The sequence below is a fragment of the Antechinus flavipes genome, chromosome 1 (assembly GCF_016432865.1).
Source record: "Antechinus flavipes isolate AdamAnt ecotype Samford, QLD, Australia chromosome 1, AdamAnt_v2, whole genome shotgun sequence".
Classification (NCBI taxonomy): Eukaryota; Metazoa; Chordata; class Mammalia; order Dasyuromorphia; family Dasyuridae; genus Antechinus; species Antechinus flavipes.
This window is the reverse complement of record NC_067398.1, coordinates 199801623-199825959: the sequence shown is the minus strand read 5'-3', so window position 1 is coordinate 199825959 and position 24337 is coordinate 199801623. Positions and strand designations below refer to the sequence as shown.

Sequence of the window (24337 nt, the reverse complement as noted above, 5' to 3'; positions counted from 1 at the left end):
AAAGGAGGAAACCGATCCAAAAAGACTAGGTGACTTGCCTAGGGTCACACAATGGCACAGATGTCCATTTTGGGTGGGGAGGGGTGGTCTTATTATAGAAGGTGCCAACAAGTTTCCCCTCTTGCCTCCTGAGGTCTACAGTGGTGCTGAAAAAAAAAGTTCAAAGCTGATTTCAAAAGGGCAAAAAGACAAGTAAAGAAAGAACATATATAACTACTTATCTCTCAGGAATACAGAACTCTAGCCAAATAGCCTATTTTATGGGCTCATAAATTTGCAGATGAGGCTTGAACCCTCATCATACTATCAAAAGTCAGAATTCAGCTAGATATTTGGTCATTTCTAACTCTGTCATCTTTCAATTTCCCAGAATTCCCACATAGGTTTTAAATTATCTTTTCTTCCCACAAAGATTTTTTTTTAAATCAACAAAGGACAAGTCGTCCCTGAAATAAGGCATCATTCAAGGAATAAAGAAGTAGAAGGAGGGCTTCAATTAAAATGAAGAAAACCTTTAATTTTTATTTAGGTATACTTGTACGGACACGTGTATATACAAATACAGATTGTATGGGTTTGTTTGTGTTTTTTGTTTTTTACATTTTTTAAGTTTCATATAATGTAAGCATTTCAAAACAGCACTCGAATAAGTGCAAAGGAACTGCAAAGCAGGGCAGTACAAGCACAGGACCACACTGAGCTGGACTTTCATACCCAGATGAACACACAATGAGTGGCTTCAATGGGGTGTCAAGAGTAAGCATGGAAAGCGGATTTCGCAGACTCATGGGTAACCTTCAACATGCCAGCATCTATTAAACTGTACAGACAATGGCAGCAAGTCTATTGTAGGGAGATTTGTCTCACATCTGAGAAGCTCAGGGGAGAAAGCATGGGAAAAACTTACTGATGCCAAACCAGAAACAGACCTGCCCATTCACAGCAGGGGTGGGGGTGAGTAAGGGTAGGGAAGGAATGGGAAAAAGGCAGAGATAGGGAAAAAAAATCAGGAAGTGCAAAGGGGGTGGTGGTGGAGGTGGTGGTGGTATTTAAAAGTGAGGCTAGTGACCACAATTCTGAGTGCAATGAATGGACAGTCAAACGAAACTCTGATTTTGTGAAGTTAATAGAACCACCATGGCTGCTGTTAAGGCAATGGGGAAAACACAATTGTCTCTGAAAAATCTATTGATGCTACTTTTTTCTTTTTTTTTTTCAAAATAAGAAGGGGGAGAATAACACACCCTGGCCCCTTCCAAATTTGTCAGTTTAGATTCATATTCATATATATTCCACATATGATGCTGGCAGGACTCTTGGGAAGGGGGATGGGAGGAGACAGTCCATGAAGACAAACAGAAAATCAGATCAAACTGAAGTACAGAACTATTCCTAATCCCTCAGCCTCTTAGAGCCAACATGCTGGAAAAACACACCAAACAGGACTCTAACATTAAACCCTTAAAACAATGAGGACAAAACATTGATCATCAAAAGTCATGTTGTTCTGGGTCCTGATATTGTGAAGTCTTGAAACTGGATGAGTGCTATTCCTAGATGAGTCCTCCGTGTTAAAATGTCATGGCCACTTGGGACTCAGTTCTCAACCATGTAACATACTGGATGCTTCAAAGCTCTAATAATCAATGCATGTTTTATATCCTGAAAGTCTATTGTTCTCACTTACAAAAGACATAAGAATCAAATTAATACTTTATTATCAAACACTATATACAACAGAGGTTGCTAATAATACAGAATTTAAAGAACGTAGTTTTTTTTAAATGTTTTACTTGTCTTTCCTTTGCCATCCAAGAAAGTACAGTACAAAACAATATTCTAAACTAACACGAAATGTTACCTTGTCTATTGAAGGATACACAGTATCCACTAAACAGACTGATCCTTATTTCCCTGCTTCATGTTGCAAAGCCCTTGGCAACCAGGAGTGCAGGTCACTGGGGTTGGTTGTACCAGCCCAGTGACAGCCAAAGCTGCCCCTAAGGCTCACAGTTCTGATTGTTCTGTTTTAAACACAAAGCTGCTCAAAAGTTGCACTGACATCCTCCAAAGCTTCCAGAGGGTTGTAACAACACACATAAAGGCCACCAGTACTTTCTTGATGTGACTGAGATTGCCTGATGCCATCAAGTATCCAAGAAAACTGGTAACTGCATTATCCACAATTATGCTATTTATAGGAGGTGTAGCACTCACTCTACTGGCATTAATAGTCTTGCTATTTTTCACTTAATTAGCAGTGGCACTATGGTGAAGCAAAGGGGTCTAATTTTACTGTGAATAACATTAGTAAAAGAAAATCCCTGACAATGGTAGAAAGGGCCATGAGTACATTATTTCATTATCTGTTAGAGACAAATGCTAGAAAACCACAAAAGTCACCATTTCTAGAGTGAAATTAGCACTGTTAATGTAATTACAACTACCTGCAATCATTATGGGGTCATTCTTTACTCATGGTTATGGAACATGCAGCATCATTTTGTTTCTCACTATTGATCCATTTTAAAAAGTGTCATTCTCCTCACCCCACTTCACCCCAACCCTAAATCAATCTACAATCCATAAAAAACAATATTACTGAAAACATTAAGAAACAAAAATTTTTAAAAAACTGAAGTGAAATCTTATTTCAATGAAATGGTGACTGAAATCTACATTAGATTGTGGCTTTCTGTTGAGTGTTGGCTGAAGTTCTAAAAAACAGATTGATTGTACCTGTGTCTGATACCCCACTCAACTTGTCCTGTATAAGGACAGCCCCTGCATCGATATTATTTATACTCTGAATAATATCAGGTGAGCCCAGATTATATTTGATCATGTGTACAACTCTCCTGTGTGCCAGAAATCCATGGTTGCCTTTCGTTCATGTTTTTCTAATTGAGGACTTCCCAAAATTCTAAATAAGAACTTTATTCCCATTTATAAATTTTGTCCATTAACATCACCGATTTTTTTACATAAGTATTTTTAAAAACTAATATATAAAAATCATTTTTCCCCCATCAGAATGCATTCCATTTTTCACATTTGACATATTCATCACAGTTTTTGTTTTTTTGTTCATGTTTTTGTTTTTGAAAGGCTTGGTTCAACCAACATGTCCAGCAATAAAAAAAGGCTATTTTTTTCCATTGGTCTGACACATTTCCCTGACTATGCTTTGGAGTTCAAAGTTCATGGCAGCTTGGCCAGTAAAACTCCCCAAAACTTGCATTTCCTGGTGATCAATTTGTAAATCCCATGTTGGCCATGCTAAGATTCTTTGAACAGGGTCATCCTGCTTTTTTTTTTTTCAAGAAACAAGATTTTTCCCCACATTCCTAAATGTATCAAGGGATACCACATCTCTCACAAGTTTAAATAGGACAAGCATATATACTCACTCTCAGCATAAAGTATATCTAAATAATGTATTTTCTATTCTAGTGGATCTTTAAAAAAATATTTTGTTAAAGTCTTTGGGACCCCATCTAGTTAATCTCCTGTGGATAAACACGTTCCCCCCTACTCTTTAAGCTGTATCTGAAAGGGAAAGAATATAAAAGCAACAGTTGAATTTTTATTCTGGTTTTCCCTTTTGCCCACCCAATCAATGTTAATTGACTCTCCTTATGACAGGGGTTTATTTAGCTTCCCCTGTGGTGGTGGTGGAAAGGAGTGAGTTTCAAGGCAGGACCTGTTTTCTTTTTTTTTTTGGGGGGGGGTAAAAGGAGAGAATTGGGGGAAGGCAATAAAGCACTGGAGAACCAGCGTTCCAGAATCACATTTCCTCTGGCCAGTGGTGTTCTTTTCTTGGTACTTTATCATTACCCAGAGGGATATGCCAGGCTATATACTCTATCCACTCATCAACCCTGGCTTGTCAGCCCTGGGGAAGGTCACTTTATTCATAAAAATGCCTCTTTGTATTTGTAAAACAAATAAAGAAACAAAAAGATTGTAGCACCATGGTGATCCATTTTCAAAGAAAAAAAATCTGGTACAAAAAAGGAAAAACAAAATTAGAGGCACTCACATACATACCCCCAGTGTACTGCTATCTATGGTACCATGCTTGCTTTTTGTTAATATCCCTACATATAACCTCCTTTCAAAACAAAGCTTCTGCAATGGAGCACAAGTCTTACTGTCAGGATTTCTTTAGGACAGTCATTTTAAAAAAAACCCAGTGTCTTTACCTTTTAGAAACCTGCTAATTTAGGAACTCCTAGAGGAAATGATGTTACATTATATCTATTTTTAATATCTCTCCTCCAGTCCTGACATGGTGACAAGATGCCCTGCATGATCATCTTACAGTACTGAATGAGAAGGCATAAATATTGTATAGGAGAGTAAAATCCTCCTGGGCTTTTCCTTCACTGACTGCATCTGCTACTATTCTTCCTTGTCCACATACTGATGCCACAGTAAGCTAACGGAGGTGAGTCCTTTGAAGAGAATGCACAGGAGTATAAGAATAACTGGTGTCATTTTAACAATTTGGCTTTTTCATCTGGAGTCCATTTAATTTGGAAAGGGTGAGAAAAATCATGGGCAAAGGGGAAATGGGAGGCAGAAATTAGTTATGCCTCCCAAATTGTTGCTTACAGTTCAGGCTGAAAGGAAAAAAAAAAAGAAATCTGACATCTGCAAAAACCAATAAAAAGTCCCTTTCTTAGGATGAGCAGTTAGGTGGATTTCTGATGTTCCAAGATCCTGATGTTTTCTGTGACAGGTTACTGGAGTAAAGTGTGCTATAATGTCAAACTCATCGCCAGGAGAAACAGTAGGATTGCCAAAAGCCGACTGGGTATCCTTGGTGTTTGTGCTGCGTTCTCACCACGGGATGGCTCGGCTGACTCATGTACGGTGTCATCTGTTCAAACAGAAAGCATACATTCCAATGAGATTTCACATCCTTAATAACTCTCCTCTAGAAGCCTGCTGCTAACAGAATTCACTATTCTCTGCAAAGTAGGATAATGAACCTTGTGCCATCATTGACTTTCATGTCTATGTAATCACTCATTATTTATAACAAATAGGAAAGTCACAGAAAATAGTTTTGTTTTGTTTTTTTTAACTGCATAAGAAGACTAGAGGGAAGCTGTTCATATTTTGTACCCACAGATATATCAAGTGTTCTAATTCACCTTTAGCCATGCACACCTTGTATATGAGATTCTGGATATTTAAAAGTTTCTTCCTAAGTTCAAAAACCTAATGTGAAACAATCAATTCCTGAGAACAGAAGTAGTGACTTTGTTTTATGCATGAGAGGAAATAGCTGTCCATTCACCTCATTTTAAAACCTTTACAATTAGTAGTCTTGAATGTCGATTGAATGTCTGGATGAATTTCCAAATTTGAAAAATGAAAAATGAAAGCAATAATCTTCTAAAAGAAAACATACATAATACACAGTAAACTTCAATGAGCTGGTACCCACCAGTTTTACTGCAATTAATATTTAACTATAATGCTATTTTCATTATGAAGTTCTCTAAATCTAGGATAAAATTAATAATCTAGAAAGATGTCATGGTATAGTATAGTGGGAGAAAGGAAAGGAAGGAAGGGAGTAAACTATATATAAGGATCTCTACTTGCTAAACATTGATTTAGATTGTATTTTTATTTATTTTGTTAAATAGTTACCCATTATATTTTCATCTGGTTAGGGAATAGGGCTGTTTCTACACCTCTAATATAGTAGAGAACTGGCCCAGAAAAACCTCAGTTCAAATCCTGCCCATGACACAAATATTGGATATTTGACCCTAGCAAAGTTAATTAATCTTTCTGTTCCCACCAGCAACTGAGACTATAAGTTGCAAAGCAGGTGTTGATCTGCCATTATCGAGGGAGTTTTTTACCCAGAGCTCTCAATTCCAATTAAATTAGAAAGCTAGTCAAAATGATAATACTAAATTCTCCCTGGCTTGGAATATAAATTATCAGCAAAGATGATTTCTTTTAACTAAAATGGATTAAGATGGTTGAACTTCTCCTCAACCTCTTCTATAAAGTGATTTTAAGACGTTGCTTTTGATTTCTGACGCTTTTCCTGATTGCATAATTCATACAAGGTTTAATTTTGAAACTAGGAATTTTATGGTGATTACTTCTTTAATATAAACTGTTCCTTTGTAAACCTGGCATGGCCTACTTTATTACTAAAAATGCTCTTACTTAAAACTGGCTTCTTTGTAGCTTCAGCTTGTGTATTATTGAGCATAGATGTTTGAGATGTATTACAGGTGGGTCTTTTCAGCAGAGATTCATTAAGTGTCAATGTATTTTTAAAAAGCAATACCAAATTATTATGTTGTATTAAATCAGAGGTCCATTTGTTTCACCTTGATGTTCAGGCTCTTACAGTGACACATATTTAACTTTTTGAGGTCCATGATATTGACCTCAAAAAGTTAAATATGTGTCCTTTATCCCTCAGTTTCCCTACAATGGTGTGATGGATTTTTCATTCTTTAATTTATTTTTTTAAAACCTCTTTTTATTTTTGTCCCATAACATTGAGAGACAGCAAGCTGACCCAGGAGACAAGAAGACTGGTTGCCTCTAAAGCATAATGGCTCATTGAGTATGGCAAGTCAATTAACTTCTCAGTGTCTCAGGCAATTCTTAAAGCCTTTATATTGTAGAACAACTTCAGAACCACTTTGCTAAGAGCTTCCTCACCTGAAGTTCTATATGTCAATTAAATTATAAATTTAATGCAAAACAAATCCATGCCATAGAAACTAGAAAGCCACCTAGTTTACTATTTGTGGTGTAGAGGGTCTTTTTTATCTCTACTAAAATGAGTCAATAAGAGCCTGGAGGGCTATCACTTTGGACTTCATTAATTAATTGGGTGCTAGTTCACTTGGTTTATTTTATTCATAACAAATATGCCCTCTCTACAATCTTTCCAGCATGAAAAACTTTAATCTTTTTTGTTTCTCTTCACAAATCACTCTATATGTTTGGTAATCTTAGCTTCCCTTTTCTGCAATTTTTCATGGCCAACTTTTTGTGTTTAGTTTAGGGAGCTAAAGGAAGTTAGAAAGAGGAGAGTGAGAAAGTAGGGAAAGAATGGGAAGAAGAGAGCTGGATGAAGGAGGGAATATGCATCATGCTGTCAAGTGCTTTGAAATCCTCCTTAATCTCTACTATTATTCATCTTAAAAATTCATTAAATAGGTATTTAAGAGAACAGTTAGTCATATCCCTACAAATACTTTGCAGTAAAAACCAAAGAGACCCACAGGAATTTTGGAAGCCCCAATATACTGCCAATCACACTGAAATGGTTCAAGAAATGTCAGCTCAAGTCTAAAAGGGCTCTAGCTGCTGAAAGATGCTTGAGTTAGTTTTGCTTTCAGCTATATGACAGTGTCAATAGATTCTACCTACCTTCAATCATTTTTTTGGCAAATATGTTGCTTGCACTTTCTCCTTATATATAATGAGAGTAGGACCCCTTAAAGTACAGGAGATTAACATGAAATTATATATGTAATAGGTGTACACAGTAGAGGAGAGATACTACAGACATCATTGTACTCTGTAAGTAAAGACAGCTTGGTAAATTTAATTATGTCATCCAATATGATGATAATTATGTCATCTAAAGAAAAAACTTTCTTCCTATCTCAGAATCTAAGCAAAGTCTCTTTGTGTTTACCAAGATATCCAGGCATCCAGTATAGAATAATGTCAGGAATTTTGGACATTTTATTTTTCGTTTATGTTCACCCCTCCCCTTGAATTTAATGATAAGATAATAAGTTTAGATCTAGAAGAAACCTTAATAATTATTTAAGCCACTGATTCATTTTATAGATGAGAAAATTGAACCCTAGACAAGGATTCAAACTCAGGTATCATAACTCTAAGTTCAGCACTCCTGCCAACTGCATCAACCTATCTATATAGTCAGGCTTCAGGAGTTTGGTGCAGTGGACTGGGCAATGAAGAGTTAGTGAACTTGAAGGCAAAAGATCTTGATGTGAGTCCTAGCTTTGTCTTTTAGTAGATGTATGACCTTGGACAACTCACTTAATCTTTAGTCACAGACTAAAAAATGGAAAAAAATCATAAGGCTTCCTGTTTCTCATATTTATTATGAAGAGTTTAGTAACGTATAATGTACTTGATAAAGGGAGAGATCAAGATTGGGGCTGTGACTTCAATGGTGCAGAAAAATTCTCTACCAACTCAAGCTGGCACTTCCCTGCAACAAAGAATTTCTGAAAGCACTGAGATATTAAATGTTTCTTAGGGTCACAAGGTCAACTATTTTATTAAAGTGTCAAGTCCATCCTATTAAGGCAATATCATGGAGGTACCACATACCTTGGTACCCTTTCTTGTTTCTACATTGCTTACACTGAATAAAGTGAGGCTTTGATATAAAGAAGGTCTATGCCATGAGAAGAGATGAGAAACTGATCCCAATTTTTGATGAATTTTATACTTTTCAGGTTCTTATGCATGAATTACAAAACAAAACACACACTAATGGATCAAATCAGATAATATTTGCAAAGAAACTAACAGTTCCTGGAACATAGTAGGTGCTTAATAATGCTTGTTCCCTTTCCAACAGAAATATACCTAAATATATGTGATTGCTTAAGATGTCAACAATCTCAAGTATGTCTTAGAAAATGTGCAATTTAAAAATTCTCCTACATAACCATATTTCATCCTCATAGTCAAATGAATCATGTCTATGAATTCCTGAATCTCAGAATTCTCAATCAAACTAGTGTTAAATGAGGGAGGGGGGGATCAGTGGCAATTTTTTTGAAGCTAGTATGCAATACATGGTTGACCTGTTATCACTCTCTGATTGTAGCAGGCAGAATATGAAAGCACATACAAAAGACAAGAACATTCCAAAGACAGGTAAATTAGTACACAATGCAAATGGCATGCAATTGGATATTTTAGATCCACTGGATTTATTAAAGTTGTATCTATGAAAACTAGATGAGAAGGAAAACAAGTTAGCCTGTCATTTGTTGGCTTTTCTTAATTTAATGTCTAATACAAATATATGTAATAGACCTTTTCATTGTGGTTGTTGGGCTAAATTGCTCACATTGACCACTTGCTTTGCTACTGTGTGTGTGTGTGTGTGTGTGTGTGTGTGTGTGTGTGTGTAAGCCAATGTCCCACTTTGCCTAGGGCAACAAATATTTCAAATAAGAAGCATATAAACTCAGATCTTCCTAACCCCAAGATCATTACTCTGTCTATTACTACTCCCTCTAAATGGCTTCTATATTTCCTTTTTAGTTCTGAATCTATAATTCTTTGCATGTACTAGGAAAAAAAACAACTAATAATGATGTCAAAGAAACTGCTTCTTATTGTCCAAGAAAAATGCATTTTTAAAATTAGAGATTATCAAGCTTTCTATCTAGATACAAAAGAACTTATTTTTAAAAATATATACAAATATATTTGTTCATTAGAATGTTTGCAGAATCTATCTGCCACTTTTAAAGACAGATGAGAGTAGAAAATAGTTAAAAGATTTTCAATTTTGATAAGTAAATATTGGATAATCATTTTTTTAAAAGCTTGGGAAGAAAGTGAATTTGAAGGAAAAGATGAATTATAGTTTTGATTTGTGGAACCAAAAATTCTACTTTTATTGTTTAATTCAAAAGTAACTTTCAACATATCATGACAATCCTTAGTATAGATTTTTTTAAAATAATAAAGTGGCTACATCATCTGTAAAACTACTCATTAAAAGGGCATTCATTTATAATGATAAAAAGGATAACTTCTGAAAATAATAGTGGAGAATTCAATTTTACAAACATTAATAAATTGCCTACTATGTGCAGAAAGTTGTCATAGCAAAATACATGGAATGCTGGGGTTAGAGATGTGAAAACACTATTTACCAACTGGACATAAATAATCTAAATTCTACTACCTTAGATAAGTCCCTAAGACTTAGATATAAAGTCACCTGGGTTGTATTTGACGGAATTTCCTGTGATAAATTACTAACTTTTTGCTAATATGCAAAGCACTCTGCTAGATCCTAGAAATTCAAAGAAAAAATACGGAAAGTGATATATGGCAATTTTCTAACGTATCATGCTTTCTTCTATACCACTCATCTCCAACTAGAGCCTTAATGAAATCAGTAGAGCTATTACTATTAGAGCAAGTCATTAAACCACGGCAATCCAGATCACCACTTCCTAATATATGTAGTCTTCCGCATTAGAATATAAGTTCCTTTGGGCCAAGGATCAATTTTGCATTGTGTCCCTAGCACTTAATACTGTATTTAGTATATAGCTGACCTTAAAAAATGCTTTTTCATTCATTTATTCAACAATTACTTAATCCCTGTACAAATTCAAAAAATCCCACCCCCCCAAAAAAAAAAAAAAAAAACTATGAGAAAGACTACAACAGAAACAGTTACCTCATTAATCAATTCATAGGTATTAAGTACCTACCATATGCCAGATTGCCTCTTTTAGGCCCCACAAATGATATTTTAAATACCTTTGTCACATAACTTTTCAAATTTTGCACATAGCTATTCTCTCTGACACCTGAGTCTTCTCTTTACACTAAGTATCAGGTCCTTTGGCTGACTTGATATGATTTGCAATTGAGGCTTTTTGACTTCATAGATGTCCTCTCTAGCTACCTTACCAATTCATCAATGTCCTTCCCAAACTATTTCACTCATAAATTAATATAATGGTATAGACAAGTTCTGTCCAAGACCTTCTAAGTCCTGAAAGTTGTGCCTTGCTTAAAGTAGCCAAAGCTTTTATTAACTTTCATTCTTGCTACAGCATGTTACTGACATATATTGAATTTGCAATCCACTAAACTCTTAGATCTTTTTTTAATGCTAATTTCTAACCATGCCTCCTTCATCTTGTACTTGTGAAACATATTTTTGAATCTACATAAAAATTTGTATTTCTCCTTGCTGAAATTCATAATTAGATTCGGTCTAGTGCTTTAAGAGCCCAGAATGTCAAACTCACAAGCAAAGTCAGCAAAAACTCCCTAGTACAGCCTCAACTAGATGAAAATGTAATGGGGAAACTTGTAACAAAATAAATAAAAATATAATACAATTCTGCTAATGTTAATTTTTGGTTTTCTAAGTAGTCCAGAGAAATCTGCCTTATTTGAATTTAACTCTACTGCTCTATTCTATCAAGATAATTTTGAATCTCAACATTATTATTCTCTATGTTAGCTTTCTCCTCCAAAATCGGTAATCTGAAAATATAACCTATATGCCATTTGTGCCTTTACCCACATCACTGATAAAAAATGTTAAATGGTACAGGACCAAGAATAGATCCTTAGGGCTCTCCACTGGATACCTCTTAACACACTGACAATGGATCATTAATAACTATTCTTTGAGTCTAGCCATTCAATGGGTTCTACGTCCATCTAATTATGTTATATCTCCATCTTGTCCACAAGAAAAAACTGAGATACTTTGTCAGATGCTTTGTTGTAGATAAATTCCCCCAATCTTTAAGTTTAGTATCCCTATTAAAAGTGAAAACAAAAATAGTCTGGCATGAGTGTTTCTCACTGAAGCCATGCTGGCTCTTTGTAATTGCTACTTCTTTTTCTAAATGTTCACTCACTATTTCTTTAATTATCAGTACTAGAATTTTTCTAGGAATAAAAACAAGATTATAGTTTTCAAATTTTGTTCTTTTCTCCCTTCCACAAACTGAGAAAGTTGGTTTTTTTCTAGTCATGTTATTTTATTTTTCCAGTCCTCGTTCTCTAAGATCTCTAAGTAACTCTTCCACTATCTCCTTACATATACTAAACATCAGTTCCCTGTTGGCTATTTTTGTTTTGTGATTTCCAAAGGTAATCATCTCTAGCATATAAAACAGAAGCAAAATTAGAATTAATCAGCTATATCAAAATTATCTTGTTCATTTTTCCATCATTCTCTACATTTCAAGCAAGGGTCATATCCCCCACTTTTCCATAATGTAACTTTAAAAGGTCTTCTTATCCCGTTATCCTTAGCTTAAGCTAAGGATAACGGGATAAGGTCATTCAGATCCTGAGCAATCTTGATTCTATTTTTCAAGAATCATACTATGCTCTTATGTTTCTCTTTTGTTATTTACTTTTGCTTTCCTCTTCTGAACATTTCCTTTTTATTTCTAAATTAGTTAGTGAATATTCTGCCCATTCATATCAATCCATTCAGACAGTTCCCATTTTCTCCTCAGTGGAATAATTTCTCTTTAAGTCTTCAGAATTTCATGAATCCATTTAGCCTGGACTGGATTTGTAAGAAATTTTAGTCTGTGGACTCCTACATATCCACTGTTCTTCAGAATCCTTTGAAATCTGCTCATCTCCAAATTTGGGTGCAACCCAGACTGGGCTTAGAGTTCATTTTCTCTAACACCAATTACATCAACCAAATATAGGGAGTTTTCAGTTCCCTTTAAAGGTCTGATTATTTTTATTTCAGCAACCAGTTTGATTCTGTTAATGAGAATCATATTCAAAATGGAATTTCCCCTATTGGTTCTTCCACAATTTGAAGGATGAAGTTGTTGTGAATACAAAATCAAGATGTTATTAACTGTTCTGCTTTTGACAAAAAGAAAGTACCAGGAGACAACTAAAGTCCCTCATCACAACTATATCATGCCTTTTTGCCAGACTTGATGTCTATTCTTTTTTTTCTTTTGCACTTTATTGTACTCTGATGACAAAATTGCTTTTATTTCTCCCTCTAATGATCTTTATCTAAATGCTTTCTACATGCTTCTACATACTGGTACTTGAATTTAATTACAAATATTCTTTCTTATTATTATTATCATTATTATTATTAGGTCCTCTAGTCCTTGCTTGCTGCATAAAATATAGATATTTGTGTTTATTCATTTGACCATATTGTTTTAATTGTCTCCTTTCTTAGATTTTTGTTTCCTGTAAACTTTTGGCCTTTAATTGCTATTCTACATCCTCCATAGTTATTCGCTGTAGAATCTATCTTGGTGAATATACAAAGGCAATTTTCTCCCACCTCTAGATTATGGGGGATGGGTACTCTAATGATAGAATGTAGGGGAGGTAGGAAAGGTGCAAATTATTCAAAATAATAAGGTATTAGGCTCATGTATTTTGAAATCATTTATAATAAATTTGCAAGACACCATGCAAAAACATATTTTTACATCCTCAGGAAATTAGTAGCAGCTCTGAGAGGGAGGCTCTCTTTTTACTATGTTCTCCCTGTTTTCCCAAATACAAAAAAAAAAAAAATGAGATAAGGAAGCACAAATTGGAAAGATACTCTGGCTAGAAGGGAGAAAGGAAGAAAAGACTTAGATAACTTTGGAAGAAAAACAATGTGTAGTAGAAGATAAGATTGTGAACGTAAATGAAAGGAATAACCTGGCATTGCTAGTGGAATTGGGGAAAACTGGGGAGGGAAGGAATGGTATCAAGAATGCTTTAGGTACCAGTGCCACAGAAAGAAACATCAAATCTTTCTGCTATCATGAATAGCATCACACAAGGAAGATAGACAATATTCTATATTTTATTGAGGCGTATAGCTGGAAAGAGAGAGTATTTAGGGATGAAGCAACACAAAGGGAAAAAAAGTAATTTTAAAAAAAGCATTTTCTTGGGTGGAGTAAATAACTCACATGAGCAAAGAAGATAATCTTGAAGAACATAAAAGGAGCTACAAATAGTCATATTTTTTTTTCAAGATGGGAATGAAAGACTGAAAGGGAGACTTAAAAAAAACGAGATTCTCCAAGCTCTATATGTAACTAAAATCGTGAGTTGTACAATTCCCTTTGTATCTTTGAGAAATCACTTTTAATTCAGGTAACTTATTGTTTGGGTCTATTCTAGCACTATTTCTGCCCCAAATTTGCTCTGTGACAGTGGATAAGTCATTTTTCTGTAAGCATCAGTTTTCTTATAAGTAAAACAAAGAGTTAAATTACATTATCATTAACATCTCAATTAATTCTAGTATTCTGGGAGTCCATGTAAAAATGTTGCTATGAGTACTCTTTAATATTTTTTCTATAGTAGTCTAAAGGGGATAATGGAGTACCCAAGATATCTCTTAGTAATTAGGTCTAATGGCTATACCTTTCATTTTCTTGATGGGCAAGATATGGAAAAACCAAAATGCTTCAGAAAAAAAAAAACCTTGAGTTTTTATATCAGTTAAAATATATCAAAAATAGTATTTATTCATTTTAGCTTATTTACAATGCTAACAGTGATAACAATCATTGTCAGGTTTGAAAGTGGACTTGAAATCCTCTTTAACACCTTAATCTTTTTAACTTTGTATTTCTTGAAACAAAAGTTTCATTTATAAATAGCTAGAAATTTTCTGTTTGAATCAAGAGGAGTCCCTAATTTATATTTTGAAACTCTGAGATTTTCTCAGGAGAGTATGGGGGAGATTATGAGGGTGGGGTGCACTGATGATAGAATTTAGAAGATGAATAAGATAGACGAAAAGTATTCAAAACAACAGGCAAAAGGTCTAAGGGATAATTCTTTCTCCCTACGAGAAAGGACATTTACACACATTATGAACAGCAGCATATTCATGACATGCCTCCTTTCTCAGTGGAAGTTAACTATAGAATAAGAGGAAAAGATGATAAAATGGCAAAGTGGTCAGACTTTACCATTGACTATTTGGTCTCTTGATTCACACCAAATTCATTATGGGTGTGTTTTCATAGGTAATAACACAAATATTATATTCTCCATTTTCTAAAAATGAAAATTTCATTTTGTTCACAAGAGATTCCCAGTCAATATTATAGATTCATGATTCAGAATCAGTTTGATTGCTGGTGCGTGATTGCTGTATTTGTAAGGTTCAGGGGAAACAAATAAGAGAGCAGAAGAATGGGAAGAATATTTTATTTATTTAAAAAATAATAATGAAAAGCTTTATTGGTAAAATTTTTTTTAGAAATTTAGAAAACAAATATATGTATATGTGTACACATAAAGAATACATACATACATACATATATGTATATATTTATAATCTATATTGAAATTCAACATAACCCTGTAAAATAGTTTATTTTATTTACAAATTACAAAATGGCAAATCTTGAGTCCCAGACCTGGACTTGTGCATAGTTATGTAGTCATTGTAAACTATAGGTTTTGAGTCTAAATCTTCCTAACGTCAAGTCCAACATTGTATTACTCTGTCATGCTACCTAACCTAAACTACTTTGGTCCTGAAAGACAGAAATATTGTCGGATTTAAAGTAACCCAGTCTGAAGCAAAACTCAGTTTTCATTCAATATAACCTGGAGTAATCATTTAACCTCTTGGAATTTTAGTTTATTCATCTGCATAATGTTCTTGTACCACTTACCTCACAGGATTATTGTGAGGAATGTGCCTTGTAAACTTTTAAAGTGAGAGAATGAAGATGATTATGATGATAGTGGAGAGGACAATGATATCGACATCATTTTTTAAATTTTATATTTGTAAAAATAAAATACTATTTTATGTAATTTGAGAACTAGAAAGTAACAACTAACTATAGTATAAAATCTTCAAAATTTTAATATCAGTTAAAACTCATAATTTGCCTTTATCAAATTCATATGGAGTGACAAATTTTGAATCAGCTACATGTTTTGTTGGGCATTATTATTCTTAATTAATGATCTCAATACTTTTCCCATAGATGCTGACATCATGTGAAATAAAATTTAACAAATATATACAGTAGTCTAATAGTAGAAAAACAGATTCACTTAATAGACACAATGGTTCATTGGCATGCAGGGAAGATGTGAGAAAAGGCAGTGATCTGAATATTCTACAAAAAATTCTATGTTAGGGTGCTGCATTTGATCAATTCCATGTGTTCAAAAATGTGCCTCTTTTTTATCTACATGCACTACTCAGAAATACTAGAAGAATGAAGCAGACCATAAGTCTTATTAGCGCTGCTAGAAATGAGCAAAAGCAGAACAACTATACACATGCAAACATGCAAAGAGGAAGAAAGGAAAAAAGTACTGAAGCACCAAAGAGAGAGACGCATTGGTTAAAAGAGATTCTCTAAGCATACTAACCTGCTGGTTCTAATGAATTTTCTACTTTGTCGTTAACATCGAAAACACGATCATGAACACCTATAGTTTTCATACAGCTGTCTATAACAAAAATAAAGATAACAGCCAAATATGTTAGTGAGATACCCTTAAATGCCCCATTTTCCTTCTTTTTTTTCTCTCTTTTTCTTTTTTTCTGTTCACTTAAATATAGGCTATTTTAAATTCTCTGCCATATATTATTTGAGTGCCAATATTGTCTTCTATTTGCTGTACATGTACCACAGTCTAAGAAACAACAAGTTAGCAAATGCTATGTACTTAATAAAAAGCTTTATGAAGAATGATAAGAAAAAATATGATGAAAACTGAAACATGAATGCTGATATACAGAACATATACCACAGAGGGCTTAACAGTAAAAAGTTTTACCGTAATTAACCAGACCACACAGTGAAGCATGCACTAGGAAAGTCACCCTTGAAAGATCATTCTCCTGAACTTACTTGCTGGTCGAACAAAGACTTTGAGCTTTAGACAGGACCTCCTTTCATTATCCGGGATTGCTGAGGCTGAAAAGGTAAAAAGAAGAAAAGAAAAGAGAAAAATGGGAAAACAAAACCTCCAATTATTCTTCATTTGAATATGAAATATTCATATTAAATTGTCTTCTGAACAACATTTTACTTTTTGCTTTAAAATAAAAATTTCAAATCTAAAGATAGCCATTCATTTATCAAGGACCTTGAAATATAGAAAATGGACATAATCTCCCAACTGAAGAAGTTTACAATGAGACCATCATTTGAGGAGAATAACCAGATGAAGTCTTTTCTCTTTAAAAATGTCTAGAAAAGAAAATTTATCTCACACTTCTAATTTTATTCATTCTTATAATCTCAAAAGAATAAAGAAATAGTCTATAAGAATCTGAAGAATCTGTAGAAATTACATTTTTGAATTTTTTTATAGAGACACATTCTTGGCTAAATTTTTTTTTAGCAATTCTCTCCTGAGAAAATAGAAAAAAGTTTTATGTGTCCTGCTTTCAAATAATATACTTTTCCTTACTACAAAAAAGAGAACCCACCCCAAAGAGCAGAATTAAAGTAAACATTAACTGTAATAGTTACAGTGGAGAAATTACATGCTCTGTTTCTTTGAAGAGTAGCAGAGTTTCATATTCACTGAAAGCTTATCTGTCTCTAGTTTGTAAGTAATTCACTTAAAGTTACTATGAATTTGATTCCATGTTCTAGCTAAATAAGCTAACATCATAATTTACTACATCTTCCTATTTTAAAAAATGGCACTTAAAAAAACTCATTACAAAGAATAATATAATTTTAAAAATCCTTTAATGAAACATTTTATGTCATAAATCATTTGGTAAAAATCAGTAGGATTATATGGATTTAAATTTCCTTCATGTTTTAAAGATTTTTCTCTTCTTAACACACAAAGTGTGAGCATCAAAGGGTATTACAGAAACCTCTAAGACCTCTTAATAACTGCATATGTTTTCTTCTCCATCTCAGAGCACTTAACTGAACATTGTTATTCTCTTTTCCTATGTGTTTTCTAAGAGTGGGTTCTTTGTTTAAAAGTGAGAGAGAGAGAGAACGATGACAGCCAAGAAGCTCATAGATTTACAATTAGATTTGACATCATCTCAGCTACATAAAAAGAGAATTTGATGGGAGGTTTTCTTTCCCTCTTCTTCATTATTCTCCAGGAGAAGACAGAAAACTAAAATGACTTGTATATACATATCAATAGACATTGAAAGGTGAGAGTGTATAAAAGGATGAGTCTAAACTAATTTAAAATGTATCATCTTATTGCTTAGTATAGTTTGTATAAATTATACTCCCCTAGAGAAGAACTTATATACATATTCAATACACAGAAAGAAAAAAGGGAAAGCATGAAAAAGCTAAAGTAGGCTTGTTGCTCTTCCTCAGCACTTGCTAAGAATTGCATGTACAAAAATGCCTTTCATTTTTAATGGAAAGGCCAAAAAGTGTGCAGAAAAGTTGCTTTTTCCTCCTTCCCCACATGGACACACATATTCTGACAAGCAGTTAAAAGGTGCTAACAGCTGGCTTTGCTGTAGGCATTCATTAAATCAAAGTCAGAAAAACTCCCTCTACTGACATTTACAGTAACTGGTGTGCTATTTAGGGGAGAATATTTGCACTCTGTGGTTTGATCCAGGAAATGGTGTCCTTCCTGTGGCCCTTTACTACAAGGGTACAACTTATTAAACCATACCCACTGTGTGTAGATAACTCATTTACTAAATGATTTGCACCCTTTTCCAGTTTCTGCATCATTCATGGAAGTCAGTGTTAGTTGCATCCTCTGTCTTTTACATTGTCCCATACAAATTCTAAGCTGAACTCATTTTAAACTCCTGTGAATTGATTTACCACACGAGAGAGCCAATTTTATAGGTGATCCAGCAAGATATACCAAGCTCAAGGCAGTATCAAATGTTTAATTGTTTCTATCTGGAGGTGGTTGGGATTTATATAGGTCTTTTAAATTTCTATTTATCAGGAACCTTGTAAATCCTGTAAGTGAACACTACCTTATGGCTCATATATAAATAATTAACAGCAATCATATGTTATACAAGAAAATAAAAAATGGAATCCTTTGAGAAAAATCTGTTTGTATTTGTACCAGCCTTTTAAAAGGGGAAACATGTACAACACAACATATTTTATAGGCTCAGCTATTTGATAGGTTGAGGAGAAAAAAAGTTAAAAAAAAAACTTACAGTATGTTAATCTCTCTTTTCTTACTACCCACCTCTCATCCCAACCCAGCTAATATTCATTATTCAGTGAAAGCCTGCACAATGAAAACAAGGGTTTGGTACGAACTTTTCCATACTAACAGTTGATTGATAACTTGTGGTACATGCAGTTCAAGTTCAAAGATAACACTAGCATTACATTTACAATTCAAAGAACAGATGTTAGGTACTGATCACATGAATGAGGAAATGCCATCCTGTACCCAAGGTTCTTTATTCCACATATTTCTGGCCAATAGAATCATCTCCATATTGCCTGCAGTCAACTCTATTCAGAGAGTTTTCTCTCTTTTTGTATGCCTCCTCACAACTGTCTCCTGGCACACATTTGCCATCAAGATACAGAAGTAAAATCTAACATTCACTAATCTTCTTGAGGAAATAACTACCTGCTACAATAGGTGCCTTCAATGAATTTTTATTTCTTTCCTTTTCCATCATTTTCATCTCAAAATAAAAGCAATGACCAGTTTGCTTTCCTTTTCTGTCCAAAAAAATTACCCACATGGCAGACATCAGGAGAACTTCTTTTATCTGTCTGTTTTATACACAAACTACATAATCTTAATATTCAACTCTTGACTTAAGAGACAAACATTTACTTCTCTGTTATATGCTGTTTTATTTTTTTATTTGATTGTTTTCCACATTCAGCATAGAGGCCTTTCTATACACCAATCTTATTCATTTTCTCACTATTGGGTATGGAAGCATGGGAAGGTAGATATGTGCTATATTATCTGATATAATTGTAATACCTATTTCATTGTAAGCTTAAAGGAAGGCTTGAGTTTTTTGTTTGTTTGTTTTTCTTAAATGAAATAGGGAATATGTAGTCATTTCCAGAACTCATAAGGATAACTAACAAATGCTTTGTCATAAGCAAACAGAGGTAGGAAAAAATGAAACATTTTAAAATTTAAGATAACGTAGTTGGGGGGATATTTTTATTAAATCCTTATGTATTCTGTAAAGAAAATTCCCTCTAGAATCATGATGCAGGGGAAAGATCACTAATTCTAAAGTTCAAATTTCACTTCTATCACATTATCTTTGTGACCTTGGAAAAGCTACTTAACTTCCTGGTGCCTCAATTTCCAGATATGTAAAATGTAGGGATTGGACACATCTGAAGCATCTTTCAGTTCTAAATCTATGATCTTATGATTAGGAAGAGAAGAAAATGTTAGGGATTGGAGTAAAAAGGGAAAAATTCAATATTTTACTGACCAGTCAAATCACAATTGAAGAATAAAGTATACTGTTGCATGCTAATAATATGTGTCTATCCATAATAAACATACACATACACAGATGTATGCATATATGTTTGTAGATACACACAAGCACATATACACACACCCAGATAGAAAAAGAGAAAGAGAACAGACAAACATAGAGAAGTAATAAAGAGATCCAATGTAACAGAAATATAATTTCCTTTACATAGAAAAAAATCACATGTAATGTAGTTAATAGGAAAACAATTGACTATGAAGCTTATGGAAAAAACACCCATTCCTATAAAAGAACAATGCCATATTACAGAATGGATACAATCTAAATGCTTTCCTAACATATTTGACACAATAATACTGCTTAACTTCCCTTTAGTTAAGGTATAAAAGTAGAAAATATTATCAGTGACTTTATAATTGCAATACAGTTCCCAAACTAGTTTGATATTACCAACAAGTATAAAAATTGCTCTTTGCCAGAGGAGTTAGGAAATGGAACACTGGTGTGGGGATGTTAAAGAAAATTGTGTCCAATTCCATTAACCTAATAGCAACTTTACAAGAGAATCCCTAGGCCTCATTGCTTCTATTAATCTGCAATTTACTAATCAAAAGCTTGCAACATTTAATGAAATAAATTTTGAGGAAATAATACTTAACTCAGAGGACTACTTCATCAAGTTGGCCTAAACTCCGGACCTTTTTACTATATTGGCCAGTAATCTTCTCTATGCTATGACTACATACTATATCTGTAACTCTAGCCAATCCTGAAAATGTGTACTCTACATCACAAGGAGGGCCAAGTGAAAAAGCATATGGCTTAGCTGAAATCTATCACACTGCTGGAAAGAATAACAGCACATTATCTTCCTATTCAATTTTTAAAAAGTGACTTCTTTAAAAAAAACTACCTTTGGCATTATAAATACACATGTATGAATATGCACGCCAATATCATATATAATAACTAATTATACATACACTATTTAAATCAGAATTTACAATGGAGACTTTCAGGGAAAAAAGAATGCATATAAAGAATGGCACACAAATGATGCCTGGAAAACAAAAGCTTTCCACTGTTTTATTTTTTGACTAGAAGATGAAGATATTAAATTAAATATTCTATCTACTATTTTTCTTCACCAGAGCTACTTGGTATGTAATGATGCTGTGGTCACTACTGAACAATTTTATCTATTGCCAACTTAGTTCTATTGTTACAAATACATTTGAAATATTCCTTGAAAGAAGGCAATTATAAATTGATGCTTTAAAAATGCTATAAGAAATTTAACAACTGGCTTTGTTCACATTAAAAAAAAAGACCTTCTATTATTTTAGTTTAGTATAAGGTTTAGTTTATGTAGTCAACATATATTGTCCTAGTCAAAATGAAGCCATATTTTAATTCCCAATCTCCTAGGTGAACCCAACCAGGTACTGGTACAGTAGCAAAAAAACATTTCTGTCTTGTAAAAGTGAAATATTTCAATGTAAGAAAAATAAATTAGGAGGTCAGAAGAAGGGGAAGGCATGGTTGAATTCAGCTAAAATGAAAGGGTTAGAAAACAAGTCAAGTTTCTGAAATGAAAATGTTCAAGTTACATAAAATCTCTCTTGACAAGTCATACTCTCAGATAAAGCATAAGCATATTTCAATTGGTTCAAAGAGGAGTCTGAATAGTCAATGGTAATGGCTTTTCTTTGCTACAGAAAGATGTAATTGAAGGTTTCAACTCTGGATATATTTCTAATCTTTTTATATGAGGAGTACAGAAAAATTTCTTCTAGAACTTGTATTTGTGTTTCACCTTTTCAAGAACAATACCATTCTCATTAGTCAATTCAATATTTCTGTCTAACCTTACACAGCCCTCAAATCTTCATTCCCATTGCTAAAAGCATATTCCTTTTCAGTATCCAATGTCAATTGTAATGCTTTGGGAAGTTTTATTTTTGAGACTAGTCAGCTGCTTTCTTCTTTTTAAAGAAATGGGTGTGTGTGGGAGCATTAAAAATGCAGTTTTCCATTATGTTTGCCACAGGCAATATCTCTCAATTTGTGCAAGTCAAAAGAAAAGATGGGATATTAGTTGTTAGCAGAGCTGAGCTTTTCCCAGTTGGTTTTCATGTGTTTTACCATACAACACAAATGTATGTAAATTAGCCAGGTAAATGCAGAATTAGATATTAATATTCCTCTCACAATGAATGTTAGAAAAGTAGCCCAATTTAAATAAATGGTACTACGCAAAAGTCTGCTGAATTTAATGAATCAATAAAACACATTTTGTATGTAAGGAGGGAGGGAGCAAAATGGAAGAAATGGTGAGAGTATGACAAATATTAACCATGGCCACATGGATCTTTTAGAAAATGATTAACAGACCATCTAAAATAGAAATTGTGTTTCTTCTCGGTAAAAGAAATCCCAGAAATGATTTTAAATGTTTTAATTGTTCTAATTCTTTAAAAAATATTCATAAATATAAGCATTCTAACTTCATTTTCACAGCATGGATAAAAGTACCAGTTAGGCTGTGACAGGATAAATCTCATTGTTCTGCTTATTGAGACGTAAAAATCATGTACATTTATTACTTGCTCATTCTTGATCCCTGCTTTATCAAGCATGCATCCTGAGTGAATTGTTTGGCTATGCAGCCGCAGGTGGTTACTAAATTTCCCAACACGTTTGATCTCACCTAGTCAGCCCTGTCTCTGTGCTAAATCAGTGGCACATTCAGGTCAAATCCTCAGACATAAGCATTAATGAAAAGATTTGCTGCTCAGGTTGGTAGTCCTGTGGAACCTTGAAATTTCATCTCAAAGTACATATTAAATTGCACTGACTGGGTAAAGGCTTCATTAAAAGAATAAGAACAGAGAAACGAGTATATTAAACAATGTAAAATTTCAGTAGCAGTAAGGGTTAGGATTTAGAGCTAAGAGGAACCTTAGCATCACATTATTTATATTAGATAAAAAATATTCTGCAGATGAATATGCAAGCCCACTGAGACTTGCCTAAAGTCACAAAGGTAACAGCTGGTATTTTAACCTATGTCCTCTAAATCTAACTCTAAATCCTATACTCTTCCACTCTACCACACTGCCTGACACGTAAAAATACCTTATATCTAATCTCATCCAAAAAAAGAAGCTCTGATGTAACATTCCTACTCCATTCATCTTTTTTTTTAGTGACTTAGATGCTTCCAAAGTTATTTTATTATTATTTTAAATGAAGACCTTTTACCCTAAAATATAAATTCTGGAAAACCAATTAATATTCCATAGTATCCTCTTAAATTTTCTGTGGGGACAAATACAATAAAAATATATGTTCCACAGAGATTTCTGGGAGACATTCAATACAGCAAATATTTGAACTTTTACTATATGGCAAGATAGTATTCTGAGCATTTGGGGGATAGAGAACTATTTTAAAATCCAGAATCTGTAATTACTATGTTCATAAACAGATAGGAATGTACTCATCTACATATATCAATAAAGGAGGGATTATAAACATTTCTTCACTGGAATATGGTTTATCCCATGTAATTTCTAGTCTACAGAACTTTGTGGATTAAAAATAGTTTGAATGCATGTATGTGTGTGTGTGTGTGTGTGTGTGTATCCTTGTGTGTGTGTGTGTGTGTGTGTGTATGTGTATAGACACACACACACAGACACACATGATATGGCCAAGATTTGAGAAGCTGGATTTTGGAGAATTCTTTCAACATTTCAATACTTCAAGCATCTGTGATTGCACTGATCTGGGGACTTCTTCCATTAATGTGGACCATAATCCTTTCTTATCTTAAATAGATTTTGTAAAGTATTCTTAAAGAAGAAATTATCACTTCCAAAGGTGTGTTCATCCTTTGGTAACAAGACTCTCCAAACCTAGTCAGAATGATCCTGAGGCAAAATCCATACAATTGCTAGATCCACACTCAGCTTCCAACCTTTCCCTCCACCCCCCACTGTGCTTCACCAACAGCTTTCAATCACTTTAACTAGTTGCTTATAAAAGGAACTAAAGTCAGATCAAATTCCATAGCCTGAGCTTACTTAGAACAGTGAAACGATCGGAAATATGCTCTATGTTAGC

General features: G+C 33.7%; 1 protein-coding gene across 2 annotated transcripts in view; it reads right to left on the bottom strand.

Moving 5' to 3' along the window:
• Window positions 1–496: 496 nt before the first annotated feature.
• Window positions 497–24337, bottom strand: part of EFNA5 (ephrin A5) — a 310031-nt gene continuing 286190 nt past the window's right edge. Inside the window, exons 3-5 of one of the 2 annotated variants that reach the window (XM_051994883.1) lie at window positions 16653–16718; window positions 16168–16248; window positions 497–4885 (exon numbers count right to left, since the gene is read on the bottom strand). In XM_051994883.1, coding sequence (XP_051850843.1) covers window positions 4764–4885; window positions 16168–16248; window positions 16653–16718 — 269 coding nt within the window. In that variant the 3' untranslated portion in view covers window positions 497–4763. The remainder of the gene's footprint in view (window positions 4886–16167; window positions 16249–16652; window positions 16719–24337) is intronic. The other variant, XM_051994892.1, reaches the window with a different exon arrangement.